The 18,595-nt window shown below is 28.2% G+C and overlaps 2 protein-coding genes and 1 long non-coding RNA gene across 8 annotated transcripts in view; 2 read left to right on the top strand and 1 right to left on the bottom strand.

The window, feature by feature from the left end:
* LOC121121967 (uncharacterized) overlaps positions 1-18,595 on the top strand; it is a 177,296-nt gene that overhangs the window by 74,750 nt on the left and 83,951 nt on the right. The gene's annotated exons all lie outside the window — the stretch shown is intronic.
* LOC121126133 (uncharacterized) lies at positions 5,578-6,381 on the bottom strand. The gene is made up of 4 exons (XM_040721474.2): positions 6,224-6,381; positions 6,002-6,163; positions 5,849-5,944; positions 5,578-5,780 (listed from the first exon to the last, which is right to left on the bottom strand). Exons 1-4 carry the CDS (start codon positions 6,276-6,278, stop codon positions 5,659-5,661), a joined length of 435 nt encoding a protein of 144 aa, XP_040577408.1. The 5' UTR covers positions 6,279-6,381; the 3' UTR covers positions 5,578-5,658.
* Positions 8,221-9,397, top strand: LOC121126075 (uncharacterized). Its single transcript, XR_005866814.2, has 2 exons — positions 8,221-9,098; positions 9,182-9,397. It is a non-coding gene; the product is annotated as an uncharacterized lncRNA (long non-coding RNA).

The raw sequence follows: 18,595 nt of genomic DNA, 5'->3' as shown, positions 1-18,595 counted from the left end.
TTCTCGTATTGACTATGAGGTTATTGACAAATTAAATTTATACAACCATAGAAAAAGTAATGTTAATTTGAGTGTATTAATTTGGTCGAGTAGTCCTGGAATGATTTTCTTTTTACTAGATGAGGGAAATTTTTTTGAAGCCAAGAGTTGGTCATATCAGAAGTTGCATTTCAGTCAGTTATTGCACTCTTCCTCTTCTACGATGGATATAAATGTATTAGCAGTGAAACTTTCTTTTGGTTGTTGTTTATTGAAAAACTTTCTAAATTTCTAAGTTTGCTTTAAGAGATGACATTCTCACTAATATTACAGTATAGTACTTTAGTTTGTTATATGAATTTGTGAAGTAAAATTTCAAAATATATTTCATGTTTAAAAATACTTCGCCAACATTTTTAAAACAAAAAAGAAATTAATTTTAATTGGTACATGCAGCATTTATTGATTAATTTCTGTTTATTAATCAATAGTCTGGAGTACTTTACTTAATATTATGTGAAAAGATAAGTTTAATTATATTCTGGTATTTCGTCTTGCTCTAGAGTCTAGTACGAATCTAGAGTGTTGTTTAATTCAAAATTATGGGTTTAAGGAGTAGGAAAATATCTTGTTATGTACAAAGTCTTCATACATATTAAATTAATTAAATTTTTATATTGTAAAAAGGAAATATCTTATAAAGTCCGTCATTTTTTTTTTTAGAAAGGCAGGTGGGATGAGACAATAACATCCACCTTTTCATGTCTAACTCTCATATGAGATGCTTTAAAGGTCCAATCTATAAGAGTAAGGTAAAATTAGAGTGTTTCAAATACAAGATTGGGCTGTTTCCATATTTTTTCTATAACGATCACAAATAATTGCAATATGTAATCATATCATATTTTCTTCAAATTTTGTTAATTTAATACAAAATAAACTTATTTGGATATGCTTGCATAATTTTTCTAGAATGAATCCAATGATTAAATAAAAAATATGTCTATTAATAGTATATATCATCTTACATTCAATGCTACGGATATGGCAATAGGTTATTTAAACTTATCAAGCTTCCAGGCATCTTTATATCATCTTTAAAATATAGTATTTTTATTTGACTCATTAATAAATGACCTATATCGCCTATTTTTTTCTGAATTTCCTAAATCATTATCGCTTTTAATATGTTAATTTAAGGATAATAAAAGTATTTTATATATATTTTTTTAAAATAACGATGATAACGCCATTTTGTAAATATTCTTTTATGAGACGAATTCTACTTTTTTTTTTAAATTATGAAAGACAGAAAAGTTTCCAACCTCCCGTGATAATGAAGAAGAATTAACGATTAAATACATGCATCTATATATCATGAACAACTACAATTCAAGAGCGCTCTGCATAAATGTTGCAAATATTGGGGAATGGAATTATTATGGATTCATAAAATCTGAAAAATACATCCCTCCATATTCCCCCTATCAATTGCACCCATTTGCTTCATAATTATGCATTCAAATCGTGTATTTATATATATTAAAAGGAGAAAAAAGTAATTTCATATTTTCCCCTTTACTTCAGTACTTAATAAGAAGTATTGAAATCATCCAATTTAAGCCAAATATGCCCCATTAGACCTATATAATTTTTTATTTTGATATGTCTCGGCATTTTTACTCCTGCTCTAAGATATGATAAGCTCGAAAATTATTTTTTTTAGTGATTTAAGTATCTCCTATATCCTCCCTAATCCCCCTTAAAGCTTTTCAAAAATGTCATTTTTAATAATTTTGTATAGTTTTTGGGCAAAAAGTATAGATAAAACACACTAATGAATGCAAAAAAAAAAAAACATTTAAAAAATATATAATAATTTTTGAAAATACATATTTTATATTTTAATATCTAGATTATCCAGTGAAATGAAGGTAAAGAAACAATCTAGGTGCGAGGACCGCAGTACTAAAATTGTAAACTCCCATTTGTCAATCTTATTTTATCTTATATCTACCCATTTTTTGGGGAAAAGTTATATATATTTTCAAAAGATTACACATTTACTTCAATTTCTCAATATTACCAATTTTTAATACTAATTTGAAAATCAAAGTAATATACATTTTATATGTTTTCTAAGACTTATATAAATAAAAACGTAAAAATCACGAAGAATTGATTATTATTATTATCCATTTATTTTATGGAGACGACTCTCTGCTTGGGTTTTTTTTAAAAATAAATCCTAATAAATGTAACAGAAAAAAAGTCGACACTACATATTATAAGGACAAAATTACAAAAAAGAAAACAGGGAGGCCAGAAATGAAATATAAGAGCTCACCTAAAAAACATGATATAAAAACAGGATTTTACATATTAGTGAAATAATCATCAAATAAAAAAATAAAAACAATCATAAAAAAGGATTTAAAAAAAAACTAAATTTGATAGGAGCAGCGTGAGCTATATTTGTGTGAATTTAACATCTTCAAAAATTCGACCTTGCAATCATGTTTTGCAATTTTGCCATAGGTTTAGTGCCACGCCGTTAAAAACTATAATTTTTTCCTCTAGGGTGGGCCCTCTCACTAGATAGTGAGTGAGTCTATGAGGTTTTTCCATCCATATCAGTTGCAGTTGCTTGGAGTCAAGAAAGACATGGGCGAGCGTTTCCTTTTTGTTACATTCTTTGCAAGACGACTCTTTCGATATATAACACACTCCAAAGGTGACCCGGTATCTCAGATAGAACTGCTTAGGAGTGAGATACGGATCAAATAATGACATCACATATTATTTCTGGATCATTCTATCCTTAATTGTACATTTTAGAGGGTTGCAGAGGTCGTATGAAGGGTTGTTAGATATTCCTAAATGATCAACAGTATTGCATATTATTTTATAATTTTTTGGTGGGAAGTCATTCGCTGTGTAAATCATTTTTTCCATGTCATTTCATTGATAAAAATACATAAGAAGTTTCCATCTGAGCTCCCGGTGGATCAGGGCGCCATCGAAGATATGTGCAGCCTGGTATTGTCTAAATGAAATAATATTACTCTCCTATTAATCAATGCTGGCCGCTCCTGTCCGATCACCAGCTTCAAGCAGTATAGTTTTTACAGTAGAGGGCAGAATATACGTTTGGTCATAGGGGAACAGCTCAGTAGATTATTCCCTGCCAATCCCACCAAACACAAAACACTATCTTCTTGGCAGTCAATCCTAGCTTTGCCATGTTCTGGGACACCTCATTGGGTTTCTGTCACTTGACATTGACATATTGGCAATCTGCTTTAAAAATAGATCGATTTTTTTCCGATTAAAGCTGTAATTATTCTCAGATGGAAATTTGGTCCATGCGATTATTTTTCGTCAGTTCGTGTGGACCCCAAAATTGAGTTATTTTTTGAATACTGGAAATAGTTCAAAACGGTTTTATGATCGATGTTCAACTTCTGGGTGGTATTGCAACTCCTAACATTACGGTCTATCTCGATATTTTCTTTGATTTTACCGACATTTCCGATGACAAGCCTGCAAAACCATGGAGCATAATTCCCCTAAACTAAACCAAAACAAAATCGCTCGAACCACAGTTGTGCAGCACGAGCATAAAAAGTATTGCCCTTTATACATTGCAAACTTTCTATTTCACTTTTGACCTGTATTTTCCAGTTATGTAGTAAAAATGTTAAATTTTGGCGAATTTCTTCCTTTGAGACCTCAATACTCGACGCACGATAACTCACGACTGAACCGGTCACACGTAATACTGTTCAAGAAAGCTTTTAGCTATAAACCATGTATATCATATAGAGGAGGAAGAGTTGCGTGAAGATATCAGTAAACCATTTATTATTATTTTCGTTTCTGGCTATGTAACCAAATCACACGGGTTGAGACTTATATGCAAAAGTATAATATGATGATGTTAATAGACGAGGGATGAGATATCAGATCGAAATTGGACAACCGATATATTGGGCTAAATATTCAATATCGTTTTGGTATCGAAAAAAAGACTTGAAATTTTGATATTTGCTCCGATATTATAATAAATGCATAAAGGGATGGCTCACATTCCGATGAATGAACGAAGTTATATTATGACTTATTTACTTCTTAAAAATCGCGTGTCATAAAGTTTGTCTACATTAGATACAAAATCCAGAATTATAACTATTCATTATTAAGGCATGTCTAGTTTGTCGTCCATAAAAATCACTTTTTTTAAACGCTCGTATTGATAACAATTTTGATGAATCATTAATTTAAAACTCAATTATTTTTTTATACAAATGAATATGTATCTCACAAGTAAGCCTTTTTGATCAAATAAAGCATTAATCAACAGGGGCTAAAACAAGATTAATCCACAACTTGTTCGTAAATGATTACAACTCCAAATTGATCAGTCAGATTCTTAGCTTTTTAAAATGGGAGGCAGTTGTATTTGATTATATACGATCCATCGTATATTTAGTTATTAGCAAAGATTTAAATAATATTTCTTATTAAAGTTTAAGCCTCTTCAGTACAAAAGAGTATTATAATATAGGGCCTGTAGTGTTTATTTTACGTAATGTATTATTATGAATTTAAAATAAATTATTTTAAATATAATCCATTACATTATAACAAAATTTGCAATTAAACAAACTACTTATGCTCATGGTATCAAGTACTGGGCCATCCGATAGTCTTGGAACATAACGAACGTTGAACAATTATGTAATTACACCTCGTAGCTTTAAATTAAATTCTACATTTTTTTTTTTTAATTGGAACTTCATTATTACTCTTTATTCAAGACTATTTATAAATTTGAGCACCTTCGGTCTCAATTTCACACTCCATGCGATCCCAGAACGCCTTGCACAACGTAGTGCTTCAGCATTGATCACAACTCTTTCTCAACTGATTGCTTTATGGACTCAATACTGCAGTGACGTTGTCTACAGGCCTTGCCTTCAATTTGCCACGAGATGCTATAATCTATGGTGTTCAGGTCGGGGCTCTGCAGTGACTAGAAGTCCTTTGACCATAACTTTCTTTTCCTTCCTGTTGAAAACAATAGTTAGCTTTCTTTGATTGTTTTGTTTTGTGATCTAAGGAAACACTTTGGTATGCAAAATCATGTAGTAATTTTTGCTAGTCAATCTGTATTCATTTTACTATATTTTGAGACTTTTAGATGAAACAAACCCGAGCCTCATTACTGAGACCGGATGTTTGGTCGCAGATACTTCATTGAGGTTACAGTTTACTTCTCCAAATCTTACGACCCGATCATTTTGCCTATTGTACATGGGATCCACTGTAAATGTATTTTCGTCCGAGAAGTAGAAAATAAGGGTTTCTATATATATTGAATTAGGACTCGACTCAGACTTGCAAATTAGTTAATTAAGACATAATTGAAATATAAGGGATTCCATCAACTAATGATAGTAAAGGTTTAAAAAAAACATTATGGACGACTAATGTAATCAAATGTAGAATTGAAGTTAATAAGCTGAACGGTCATTAGTTAAATATAAATATGTATCCAAACTATTTTTTTTTAAAGCATTGAAAAAAAATACAATGTTCGAAAAAAACGTTTATTAGCTTATTTATAGAAGATAAAAAATATAATAACAGTTGAAATAACGATTACTATCTGTATTTTTAATGACATCTTCTGCATGTTTTTCTACAATTCTTTCGCACTTTATAATAGTTACAATAATTCCTGTAGTATTGACACCAATATCCCCATCTGTTTTTACATGGCTTTTTAGTCACTGGACCTAGCATTACAAAAATTGAATCATTAATTAGTGAAATGCAATTGTTAAATAAATATTAATTAACATACGACATCTTCCGCAAGTCTTAGGGCAATATTTTCTAGCTCGATAGCTCCTGCAACTATGTATTGTTTTACAAAAACGTGGAAAAAGATCGCAGCACACTGAAAACATAATAAACAACAAAATATTATTTAAATAAATGGTAGAAATGGCTCAACCTTTTGGAGCTGTTGTTGTTATACTAGATGTTGTGGGGGATAAGGTTGTGGCTTGGGAAGTACTTGTTGAGGAAGAGGGAGGCGTTGTTTTTGATGGAGTGGTTGTGGAGCTCTTAATGGCTACTGTAGTTTTGACCATAGGTCCAGTTGTGACTTTTGTCACTAAAACATTTAAAAAAAAAAATTATTCACATGAATTTATGTGCTGGAAGCAAATTTTACTCTGCGAGTCTATCGAGATGACGAAAAAACCAACCAATAGTAGAAATTTCCACATGTTGTTGCTGATATCAAAATAACTATGATTGATTAATTTGAAATACTTATTCTTTTATATATCAATAAAATGATTTAAAGCAATGTCAGGTGTGTTGAACAATGTATTGACAAATAGTTTAATAGATCTGAAGCAGTAATTTGAGGGTTTGATAAATTAGTAACTTCTAGTGATTGATATTGGGGTATTCAATATTTTGAATTTATTGTAAAATTATTGTTATAATTTACCTATCAAGGTATCAAATACCTCGTCAAAAGTATTTATTTTAAAAATCAATTTTTTTAAAGGGACAATCACAAATTAGATTAGGCCATGTAGATTGAATAATACCAGGGATGACATAGGAGACAGAATACAAAAATTTAAAGAACAGAAAAAGGATTGACCTTTTCTAAAAAAAAAAGAAGGTAATTTTAGAAATAGAAAGAAATGTTATATTAAAATAATATTATCTTAAAAAAAGTTATAATATTAACTTCTTTCCAATAGCCCATGTAAGCCCTTTTTAAAAATAAAATAATTATATTGGCTAGTCTTATTTAATGAACATCCTTCTTTTTTTAAAACACGGTTAGAGTATTGGTAAAAAAAATTAAAACTCATATAATTATATGTAATGGGAGGCAGTTGTATTTGATTAAAACTTTGGGAAAACATCAAACTGATAAATTAATCAATATTTTTCAATTATGTGGAGATGAAAAAAAGAAAAAAAAAGAAGAGAGTTATCCATCGTGATAAGAAAGTTTTTACTACAAAAAATACTTGTTTTGAAGCATGATTACACAGTTGAATGATTAAAATAATTGCGTCATTTATATTTTGTATCACTTTTTTAACCATTTTATTTTTTTGCACCTGTAAAAATGAATTAAAATACTACATATATCATACAACTTTAATAATTTACTAATACATTATCAATATATTAAATGGTAGACATTATCTAAGTCTACAGTATTAATGTCATACTTTATTAAAAGCGTAGCTATACATTTGTGTGTGTTGGCATTTTTGTCTGGGAATCACACCTAAACTATTTAATACATTTTTGCTGAAATTTTTCATGCAGGTCTTTATGGCTCAAGAAAGGATTTTAAAACAGATTTTTTGGTGTTTAAGGCCATGCCAACCATTAATAGCGTTTTTCTAAAAAAATAATTTTTTGACAAATAAACGACTGTTTCATAGGAACAAAAAATAAAGAAGGTAAAGTTTTAAGAATTATTCTCACTGTATTTTGATATGTATATTTGCAACCTTTTTTTTTAATGGTAAGGTAAATCTCGATTAAAAATTAGTGAATAAATCTTAAACAAGGATATACCAAGATAAATAAAGAATTGTATATATTCAGATTTGATGTTTCAGGAGCATATTGAAAAGTATTTGGTATTTAATGTAGATTTAAAGGAATAAGAAGCATTTTTTCTTAATCTGCAGGTCTAAAATATCCCATTTCAGTAACAGAGCGTTAAATAAACTGGCTATTTTATCACAAAAAAAAAAAAAGGAACCACAGCGTTTATGACTAACCCCTAATACCTTCAAAAAGAAACAGAAAAAAGAAAAGAAACAAAATCATCTGGTATTTAGCCATATAAGTCAATCATACCAATTGCACTTTATATCTTATGTAATCCCAGACTATCTTTGTCATATTATTTTTCCACCATTTTTAAAATGATTTACATATTGTTAAAATTTACATAGTATTTTATTTGACACTGTATGATAATATTTAGTAATATTTTATTAAAATAGTAGTTATACATTTGCATTTGTATATTAATTTCCTTATAAAAATAATAAAATGGCTAATGAACATATTAGATGAACGACAAGAGATCAACAAGAAATTTTATTCCTGTCCTCTTGAAAACGAAGATAGCTAAGAATTCATTGGATTAATCAATAACGTATTAGGGAATCGACAGCTGACAACAAAATATATAGGGCATTTTTGTGTTAGCGAGATAAGACCGTGCGTCCTTTTTCAGCAATTCCTCAGGAACTGAAACCTTTATTGATAAATGTGGTACAAAATGACCATACTATTGTCTTACACCCATCATTTAACCTCAGCAAATAATATCCTATTAATAACGTTTGGATATTTTATCTTCACATCTATTTTAATCTCATCTCTTTAGAAGAGAATAACATCTACTTTAATGGAACTATAATGCATTGTGCAGATTCCCATAACATCAGTCTGTAATAGTGACTTTAAACCTCGTAAATAATTCCCTACCGGCTCAAAAATACATCAATCCCTTTAAATATTCTATGGAATCATATACGCATATAAGAACTGATAAGATCAATAGAAGAAAAATAGAGTTAATTAATCAAAGACCGAATGAGGAACAGAGAAAAAAAAGATGTATTATAATTCTAGACACTTCAAGTATGGCTTCCGATTTTCTTATTATTTTTTAGTCTCTTCTGCCATTGGAAAAAGTGGAAGACAATTCAAAAAAAAAAGATATGAGTCTATATTATTATGTATTAATATTATAGTATATTAATATATGTGTATTATATTGACAATTAGTACAATGAGTACATATGATACAAAATGGAATCTGTGTAAACAACATCGGCATTCTCTCAATGAAGCTTGTTCTCGTTGTTATGAAATTGTCAATCATCATGGACGAAGGAATTAAGCTCCATCTATCTATTAAGTAAATGAAGAATATCTATTGTCACATCAATGTATCTTTCATGGGCGTCGATCATTTCAAGACCTGTGTAAGACATTAGCATGATCTGAATCAAGATAATTTTCTACGTTTATCCTTCAAATCTAAGGTATAGAGTTTATATTTATACTTATATACCTTTGACATAATAACTAGCTACTCATTTCTGAAGCGTTTATTATGTTCAATCAGCATAGGCAAAGACAGCACAAGCTTCCCTTATCTATTTGGCCAGGATGGAAGATTCTCATTTGATTCGTGTTATCATAGACATAAAGATTGTTTGAACCAAGGGATTCTTTTTAATGTGATATAAGGAATGGGGAATCTTAGTATCATTTTTGGTGTTTTGTCATAATTTGTTGATATTGTAAAATAGTTAAATTGAATAATTCTCTTTTCAACTAATTGTATCTTCTTGTATTTTATTCTTAATATTTTATTGTTCCTTTTTATTAAATCTCTTAAGTTACGCATCGTCGGACGTTCCAAATTGTCGAACACTTAACAGTTAACTCGTAACAATTCATTAGTACTTCAACCAAGAATATCAGAAGAGATTGTTATTTAATTATCACACATTTTTAAATAATCCTGTTAAATTTCGAATCGATTGATGGAATGGTTTTTGAGAAACAAAAATTCCCATGTTCGAGTTCAATAGGAGTTTTGACATTAGTATTTTATTTATTTGCTGGATTTTTGTCATATTATTTGCTAAATAATAATAATTATTAACATTACGTTTTCAAGTATAAATAATTGTTATAGATACCTTTAGAGGTGCTCATACTAACATTAAGTTTAACTAGATTATCGCGACTATTCCCCTTGAAGCATATTCATGGTGGAAGTTGAATCTTGAAGTCATTTGGATGAATACCTTTTATTGAGGGAAAAATATGAGAAAACGACAGAATACCTTTTTCCAATGGTTTATTACCCAAGCAAGGCAATATATTCGAACTAATTAATCAATTACGAACTCAAATTAATTCCTTTATGAATGGTATTTTATAATATTAAATTAATTGATTAATAAAACAATAAATTAGACAATATGAAAACAGTTTTTAATCATTGAATCAATGAGAAACTGAATTTAGCAATAACGGAGTGGCAAATTGTAATTTATTAGTTCTTTAATCCTGTAGGAGCTCAGCTTCATTTTATATTCTTAAATACATTAGAGTTATCGAGGACGAGGTAGTCCATTGACTTCCTTGCTTATTAATAAATCGAACATGGATCTTCCAAGTTAGTGAATGAAACCTTTCTCAACAAAGAGGATACTTGGATTTTGTAGAACGGCAATGCAAAGATGTATAAAGCAGATAATGGTTTAGTAATTCATAATTATTATTGATAAATGAAACCAAAGAATGTAAAAGGCCATAACATCAACATAATCTATCGGAATATAAATGTTAACTCTTGATTGCTGAAGTAAATGAAGGATTTAGAGGTAGAGACAATTCCTCTTCATAATGGATCCAACATATTATGAGGATGATAATTAATATAGATTTTGACATGGAATATTCTCAATAAAATATAGGATCATATTGGCAAAGTTGATTATTTTCCGAGGTTCCATGAGTTGAAGGGAAGCAACTTGGACTCCGAAAGACTCCATAGATACTTTTCTAGAGTTAAAATCCGAGTAGAGATTTAACAGTGAATCGGATATTGGAGGTATCCATGGAATACATGGTATCATATCGCAGAACTGATTCCATTATATTCTTCCCCGTGACGGAGTTGGAAACACAGACATGATACTTTATAATTTTTTTAAATTATTAATACGACAAAAGGAGGAATGATCATTCTTCTTTTTCTAATTTCTTCTTTTAATTTATATACCGTGTGGCTGTTCCTCCTTCCATTCGTTCGTATAAAATAATATGGGATCCTTTATCTCAAGGATTGACAAATAATCAAGGATTTCCCTGCGTACAAGAGTAGGTCCGTTATATTTCGAATTTTATCCACCCATGAGATACATATTCAAACAACATCTGCACTCCTATGTATATTTATTTTATCTATATTTTTGCTATTTCATGGTGTCTGAAATTAAGAAACATGATTCGAATGACGTCCAAAATTAAAATTTTTGATTTGAAACTTGTCCGAATTTATAAATTTTGGCATTTTTTGATAGTGTTTATAAATCTTTAATGATATTTTAATGAATATATTTTGATACAAAATTTTTTAAAAACATATTTATCAATTATCAACGCACGATATCTATATTAAGTATATGAACATAAACACTTCTTCAATGTGTCCGATGATGCGTAACTTATCCTACGTAAATATTTGATATATTAATTTTCAGATATTTATTTAATATCTCAAGGCATAATAAAACATTTAGTTTTTATTGAAACCAAAAAAAAAAAAAAAAAAAAAAAAAAATTGCACGAATACTGTATTTTAAATATAGCAAATGAAAAATAAGAGAAGATTTTATTTATATTTAGCTTGTTTATGTTAAAATTCTAAACTAAAACGATTTATTATAAACTTTCATGATATAATAGGTAATATTCTAAAACCTCCTTGTATACAACACTTTTGTTGTTTCTATCGATTTGATGTTAATATAATCAAACATCCACCCCCTTTTGACACTCTTAAAAATATCAAACATATCAAAATAATAATTTTATACAGCAGTTTATTCAAAAGTTTGACCTTGTGATTTATTTATATGCATTGCCATTGTTAACTAGCCATGTTCCTTATTCAGCCATAATGAAGATTGAAGATACTTGCTAAAATTAAATCGTTAATCTTCCTATTAATTCCCCTTTATAATTGTTGTTTAATATACAATCTCCCTTTTTCCATTTATAAAATAGTTGGTTTTTTGGATTTTTAATTTTTTGCCGTAGTTTCGAATCGACAATCCATACCTTAAAGAAACTTTGAGACACGGGGAATCGATCTTGTTTTAGGGAAAAAATCGACTTATTTTCAAAGAGGATAATCAAACTTGTCCTCCAGAACCCAGGAATCTTGTCTGATCAGAATTAAACATAACTTTACCTACTTATATCAAAATTCTAAACAACTTTTATTTGTCTCCGTTTTTGAAATAAATACGTTTTATCATTGTTTTTAAGCTGGACATAAATCAAACACACACAATCATAAATTATTTTAATACTATCTATGTAGGATAATTAATATATATACGAGTTTTATTTATTAAATATATTTAAAAAATACAGAGGTTAAGTGAGGATTTAAAATATTGCGTTATATATTTCATAATATATCATTTCTCCCTGGCTTCAAAATTATTTGTTCAATGATCCATTAATTATTTTTGCGTGGATTCTTCATCATGAAGAACTCGAATTACCACTTAAAATAAAAACCAGTCTTACATTGTATTGATTGATCAGTAATTATTTTATACAGATTGATGATAAATAATTTTATAAAGGGCCAAACAAAAGACGAATCAATTAAAAATTATACCTACTTTATAAAAAAACAACAGTTGTATCTGTTTATCAAATCATTGCTGGAGAAATATATAATAGAAACATATTTAATTTTCTTTATGATATTTGTAATTATGTGAATGTATTTTGAAGTTTTGAATGATCAAAACTAAAGAGACTCTAATAAAAAAAGACGACAAATATATAAAAGGAAAAAAATAGTCATCTTATATTGTGATATTTTAAAAATTGTCGATTGCTCTATTTGGATATTTTGACTCCCATCTGTAGAGAAACACTTTTTCCAAAAAATTTAATATTTAAAATTGAGTTTTTTAAATCTATTTACAACAAATTTAATTTTTCAAATTAAAAAAAATAAGTTTAATTTATGATAAATTTTGATTTTTTTCCTACAAATTTTAATATTTCAAAATTTATTTTCCAAATGTTTTTTTTCTAAAAATTTTAATATTTCAAAATTAATTTTCCAAATGTTTTTTTTCTAAAAATTTAATTTTTGAATTTTTTCCCAAAAATTTAATATTTGAAACTGGTCTATCAACTCTGCCCTTAGAGTTTCTTTAATTAAGCCTTTTTACATTCTACATATAATTAATAAATACATGGAGAAGTTATAAAATATTATTAAAGTCTTACTGTTTATTGATATAAATTATACTTTTTTTATTTGAAAAAAAACAAACAAAAAAAACACTACTTAAAATATAGTAATTCAAATTGAAAATCATCTTCAATTTTTACTACATTTATTCAACAGTTCTTATAAATTATTTGTCAATAGTATTAAATTACTAAACTTTTCACTTAATTTGAAAATCTATTTGTATATGTAATTCTCATTGAAGTATTCATCAAATATTAACATTTGACAATGAATGACGTGTCGATACTTTTTTTAAACAACAGGGAATAGTATAAAAACGGATGTAATTTGTAAGTATATATTTACACATTATCAAAGTTTTGTACACTTATATTTTGTGTTGTACGACTATAATTATAGTTATTAAATGTCTTTTTTCCATACAAATAATAAATTTTTTCCAACTTTAGTTGTCCATTCATCATTGTACTAAAACTGGATCTATGTAAATATCCCTTACACCTTATTTCCTATTAAAACAATTGATATGAAAATAAATTAATGTACTTAATTACTTTCGAGAAAATATGGCTTTTTTATATATATATAAAGATATTATTATAGTGTACATCGGGGACGTTGTGTTTGAAAGTTGCAGCTTGTACAAAGAAATTGTACAAATTCCAATTTATTCGTCTTAAATTCTATTATTTAATTACAACATTGGTCATTCTAGTTAGCAAGACTATCATTACATTTTGGTTTGTTAAAATCACATGGTAATTATGTATTTATGAGTATTGACTGTGAATATTTGAACTTTCTAATGTACCACAGAATAATTATATACCTATTTGTATTAAAATAGTCAAAAATTACAGCACTAATAAAGGGGATATTCATTTATTGCATGATCTTCTTAAGTACTGTAAATCCTTCATTTTAAATTAGTCATCTCTAGTTTGTAACTTGTACTTGAAACTCAACAATTTGTAACTTTTGTACAAGAGATATATAATAAACCAATTTATATAAATAATTGTATAACAGTGTTAATAATTTTTAGGGAGGGGGAGTTAGGACAAACGAATTTAAGACAGAAATGAAATTTATCTATGAATGAAGAATCTAAAACTGATCTCATTTTTTCTTTCAGTCATATGAATTCTGAAATATCTGAGATTATAGTAATTCAGGACTATTATCGTTTAGAGTCATTTTTTACCCTGAATAAATCACCAAATTAAAAGTAAGATAAATAAAACTTATGTTTAAGTGTTTTTATGACTAAAAAGTGTTTTATTGATTCTGGATCTAGTTCTGAACTCGATATATTTCCCTTTTTATTCTGAAAAATGATGAAAAACGACACTCTTCTTTAGACCCTTATAACTTATGTATAATACAAAGTGATGAGGAATATCATGGCTTATATTATAAGAAAAATATTCAATGTATAATTTTAAAAAAGATGTAAAAAAATATGTATCTCTAAGGATTTTTGCTCCATTTTTTAGTGATCCCATTAATTATTGGGATGAACTAGCAAATAGTCAACATTATCATAATATTTTTTCTAATTTCAATGTCAATTTTATGACTTCATACCCCATAAAATGAAAATCTAAGCAATCGAAGGAGAATACTTCCAACTTGATCATCCATCTCAAAAGATGCTCAAATTTTGGATTTCGAATTCCACGAGGGACGACGGGAGGAGAATTTATAAGTAGAAAATTACCAGATTCCATAAGGGAGTAGAATGGACTGGAAATGAGATAACAGGATCGAAACTATAAAGCAATCCATTCACAACGAGTATATAATTTTAATATTTCAAAATGGGATCCTTTAAAAATACAAAATGGAACAAAAGTCCTTGGGAATGCATAATTTTTCAAATAAATATTTTTTTAAATGATTAGTTTAATATTTTTCTATGATATTCCCCATTCCTTAAGAATAATAACTTGTACTAATCGTATTTTTAATATAGGTATTGCTTTAATGGAGAAAAAAAAGACTCTAAACGATGAAAGTCAGAAATTATTATAATCCCTGATTTTTTTAAAATCTAAAGACTCAGAGAAAAACTGTGATCAATTTTAGATTATGAACTTAAAAACTATTGATCAAGTAATTCAAAGATACACTCAAAAATAGCTTCACAAAAAAGATACAATGACGTCACAAAAAATTGGCCATAATTTTTAATTTTTTGGTAGGTTTGCAAAAAACAAAACATTTTTAGAATTGCATGACCATTATTTTTTTTAAATTCAATTTATGATCTGTTTAGGGAGACGACAACCTGTACACGGGGAAGGAAACTCCTTCAAGCATCCACTATCTTGTCCTCTAGATAATCAGCCCATTCCTCCACGATGGTTACCTTTAATATCTCCAAATTAGGATGAGGAATGGTGTTGATCTTCCTTTTCATGATACTTCACAAAAAATAGTGGGATTGGGATCTCGAGATGATTGAGACCATTTTCCTTTGTCTAAAAATGTGAAAAAAGTTGGTCAGTTCACTTTTCTCGCTGTGTTTTCGGTACACCTGCCTGCTGGAATATATATAATTATCCGATTCATTATACAGCTTTCCTGATGGTATTATAGGTAGCTAGTATGCATGAACTCTGACTGACATGGTTGAGTCTGTCTTTGAGTTCAAATCTCTTCCATAAAGACGTCCTTTCGAACAAAAGAAGTTGTTCTTGATCTTAATTTCCTCTTGAGGCTTACTTGGTCCCTTTTCCTCCTTGCCATATGTTTCACATTGTTTAGACTGACGCCAATTTTCCATTTCATATCGAGGGTTTTTGTGTCTTAGCATAAACAACTTAATAACATAGGTACAACTTTTATTTTATGCAACAGTCTTGGTTTTATATTTAAAACGGGGAATCGAAGGAGACGAGGCTAATGGATAAAAATAATAATTGTGTTTTAACTTTAAACTGCTTTTAATGGAAAAATACTGTTCAGCCTAAGCAACGACTTGAAAAGTATTATAGGAACTTCACTCTATAAAGTAATTAAAAATAAATAAATAATAATAATAACTTATTTAAAAAAAGACAATTTTTAACGGAAAAAACTTGTTTTCTTTGTTAAGCCCTTGTGTTATAAGGTGGTCATAAAGTTAGTTAGCACTACTTGATGAGGGCAGAGACCAACAATGAAATCGAGTGTTAGTCTTAATTTTTTTTAGTTTTACCTTCTCTTTTCAAATCCTTGTTGCTTTGGCCCTTGCCTTAGTAACAATGACCTGAAGGATTATCATACACAAGATAAAACCTACATAGTTGTTAATGGGAAACATCAGCAGAGACAATTCTTGAAAAAAAAAATAATAAGGAAATGAATTGACATAAAAATAACTTTTTTCTACAAAATATAAAAGTAATTTGGAGATTTTAGATTTATATAGTTAAATATTAGGTCTACTAGTCTCGAGTAAAATGAATACTGATATCCATTTTACTAACTTATTTGATCCTTTTTATGCTTTAGAAATGAGTTACACCGTGGTTTTTCCTTCGTTCAAGTGTAAAAGTGTTATTTAATTTCATTTTCGATGGATTACATGAATTTAAAGTACATAATTCTGTAAAAATGTTGACTATATTGAAAAAAAGTTATTCCAGAAACTGCTAAGCATCTAAGTTCGTTTTCTAGCTATGATTTTTTTTACTGTATCTGTGACAGTAAAGATTGAAATCCAGTAGAATCATTGATTCTCCTAGTAGATATCATGCTCGTAATCTGTCTTAGTAGACAGATTACGACCATGATATCTACTAAGAGAATCAATAATTCTACTAGTAGAGATTACAATCATATTTGCTCCAAGGACCAATTAAAATTTTACTGATGGAGATAGTAGAATTGAAAATTTGATGAGGTTGTGTGTTTTCAAAATTTGAATTTGATATATTGATTCTATACAGGTTTTTAAAATATCAGTTTGGATCATTCCCAAAAATGGTACCAATGTATTTTTATTGGAAGAGGGGGTACCTTAGATTTAGAAATGATTAAGCGAACGAATCTTTTTATTCAGTTCACAAAAAGGAATCACAATCTCCAATATTAGAAGAAAAAAAAAAAGGTTTGTTGATGTAACTTGATTTGTTCCGGTCATATTTGTATATTATTTGTGTAGCTAAGGGCTACTAAAGAGAAGGACTTGAGACAAAATTTTGTCAACTGTTGACAAATTTCTTTCATCTTTATTTCTCATTATTATTGCTGACATTATGAAAACGACATTAAGTGATAATTTAATCAAAAGTATTCTTTGACGTGAAATGGTTCTTCCAAAAATTAGATTAGGCAGCCCAAGAAGTTAATTACAAGACTCTATCTTTTTGGAAAAATAAAAAATCATCTACTTCTTTAGTTTGACTATTACTTAGTGTTAGATATGTTAAAAAAGTTGTAGGGGGACCTCATTTTGTTTTTGCAAGAGAGAAGGGAATCTATAAGTAATAATTAAATAATAGGTATATTATTTGATAAATTTTATTTTTTTAAACTTTCTCACATACTTAAATGTTTCAACTATCGTTTGAAGAAGTTTCATAAATCTGACATGAACCATCCATATAATATTGTATGTCGCAACATCATAATATGAAATAAAAGAAGCTCAGAAAATGTTGTAGTAATTTCTGTCGAAAAGTTCTGATTACTGTGTTGCTGTCGAATAAATATAGGAAATATTAGCATCACAGAATTAATAACAAAATGCTAAATCAAATAACATTTCTTATTGCCTTCAAATCTGATTTTTATGGAATACTATAACTTACCTAAATATAAACCATTACTTTTTAGTTTTGCATCATTTTTTTATCAAAGAAATCCAGACTATTGTTCTCTAATTTTTTTCAAAAAGTTAAAAATGGGTTTCAATAAATAAAATATTTCATTTGGTCTTTTATTTTCCACAAAATAATACAATTGCTGAATATCTTAGAAGATTTGACTCTATCTATGGATTACTATACATCTGAATAAACTATTCTTTTTAAATCACAGAACCTCTCTATTATAACCATGACTTTTTTGATTTCATAACTTATACTATTTTATCGTCAATTAGTTAAAAGTAAATATATTTACAAACGAATTCCTTAATAATTTAAATAATTTTTAACATCAAACATGGAAATTCTTAATAACAGGAAATCAGATATACTAATTTATTTGATATAGGGTAAAATATACTATATATTTATTCTAGTTATATATGATGAGTGTTTATATACAATTATTATTTTATATATACATGTGAAATCTGTTAATATCTCTGAAAAAGTTGTCCCGTACAGCTTACTTTCTCTTTTTATATTGAAAATGGAGACAACGACAATGAATATCGGAAGTTCAATTATTGCAACCTTTTAATAATAAGGAAATAACTTTAATAAGCGAAGAATATATAATTCGATTAGGAGGAAAGGGGTCTCGACCTTTTCGAGATATTCGGATAGTTAGCACTTTGGATGATCATGAAAGTAAATG

The sequence above is a fragment of the Lepeophtheirus salmonis genome, chromosome 1 (assembly GCF_016086655.4).
Source record: "Lepeophtheirus salmonis chromosome 1, UVic_Lsal_1.4, whole genome shotgun sequence".
Classification (NCBI taxonomy): domain Eukaryota; kingdom Metazoa; phylum Arthropoda; class Copepoda; order Siphonostomatoida; family Caligidae; genus Lepeophtheirus; species Lepeophtheirus salmonis.
Note: the sequence above shows the minus strand (reverse complement) of the source record. Positions and strands in the feature narration are given on the sequence as shown.

Coding starts and splice junctions, on each gene's coding strand:
- LOC121126133 (XM_040721474.2), bottom strand. CDS start 6,278: ATGTGGAAATTTCTACTATTGGTTGGTTTTTTCGTCATCTCGATAGAC. Junction 6,164..6,223: donor CATCTCGATAGACTCGCAGA/GTAAAATTTGCT, acceptor TAAATGTTTTAG/TGACAAAAGTCACAACTGGA. Junction 5,945..6,001: donor AACAACAACAGCTCCAAAAG/GTTGAGCCATTT, acceptor TTATGTTTTCAG/TGTGCTGCGATCTTTTTCCA.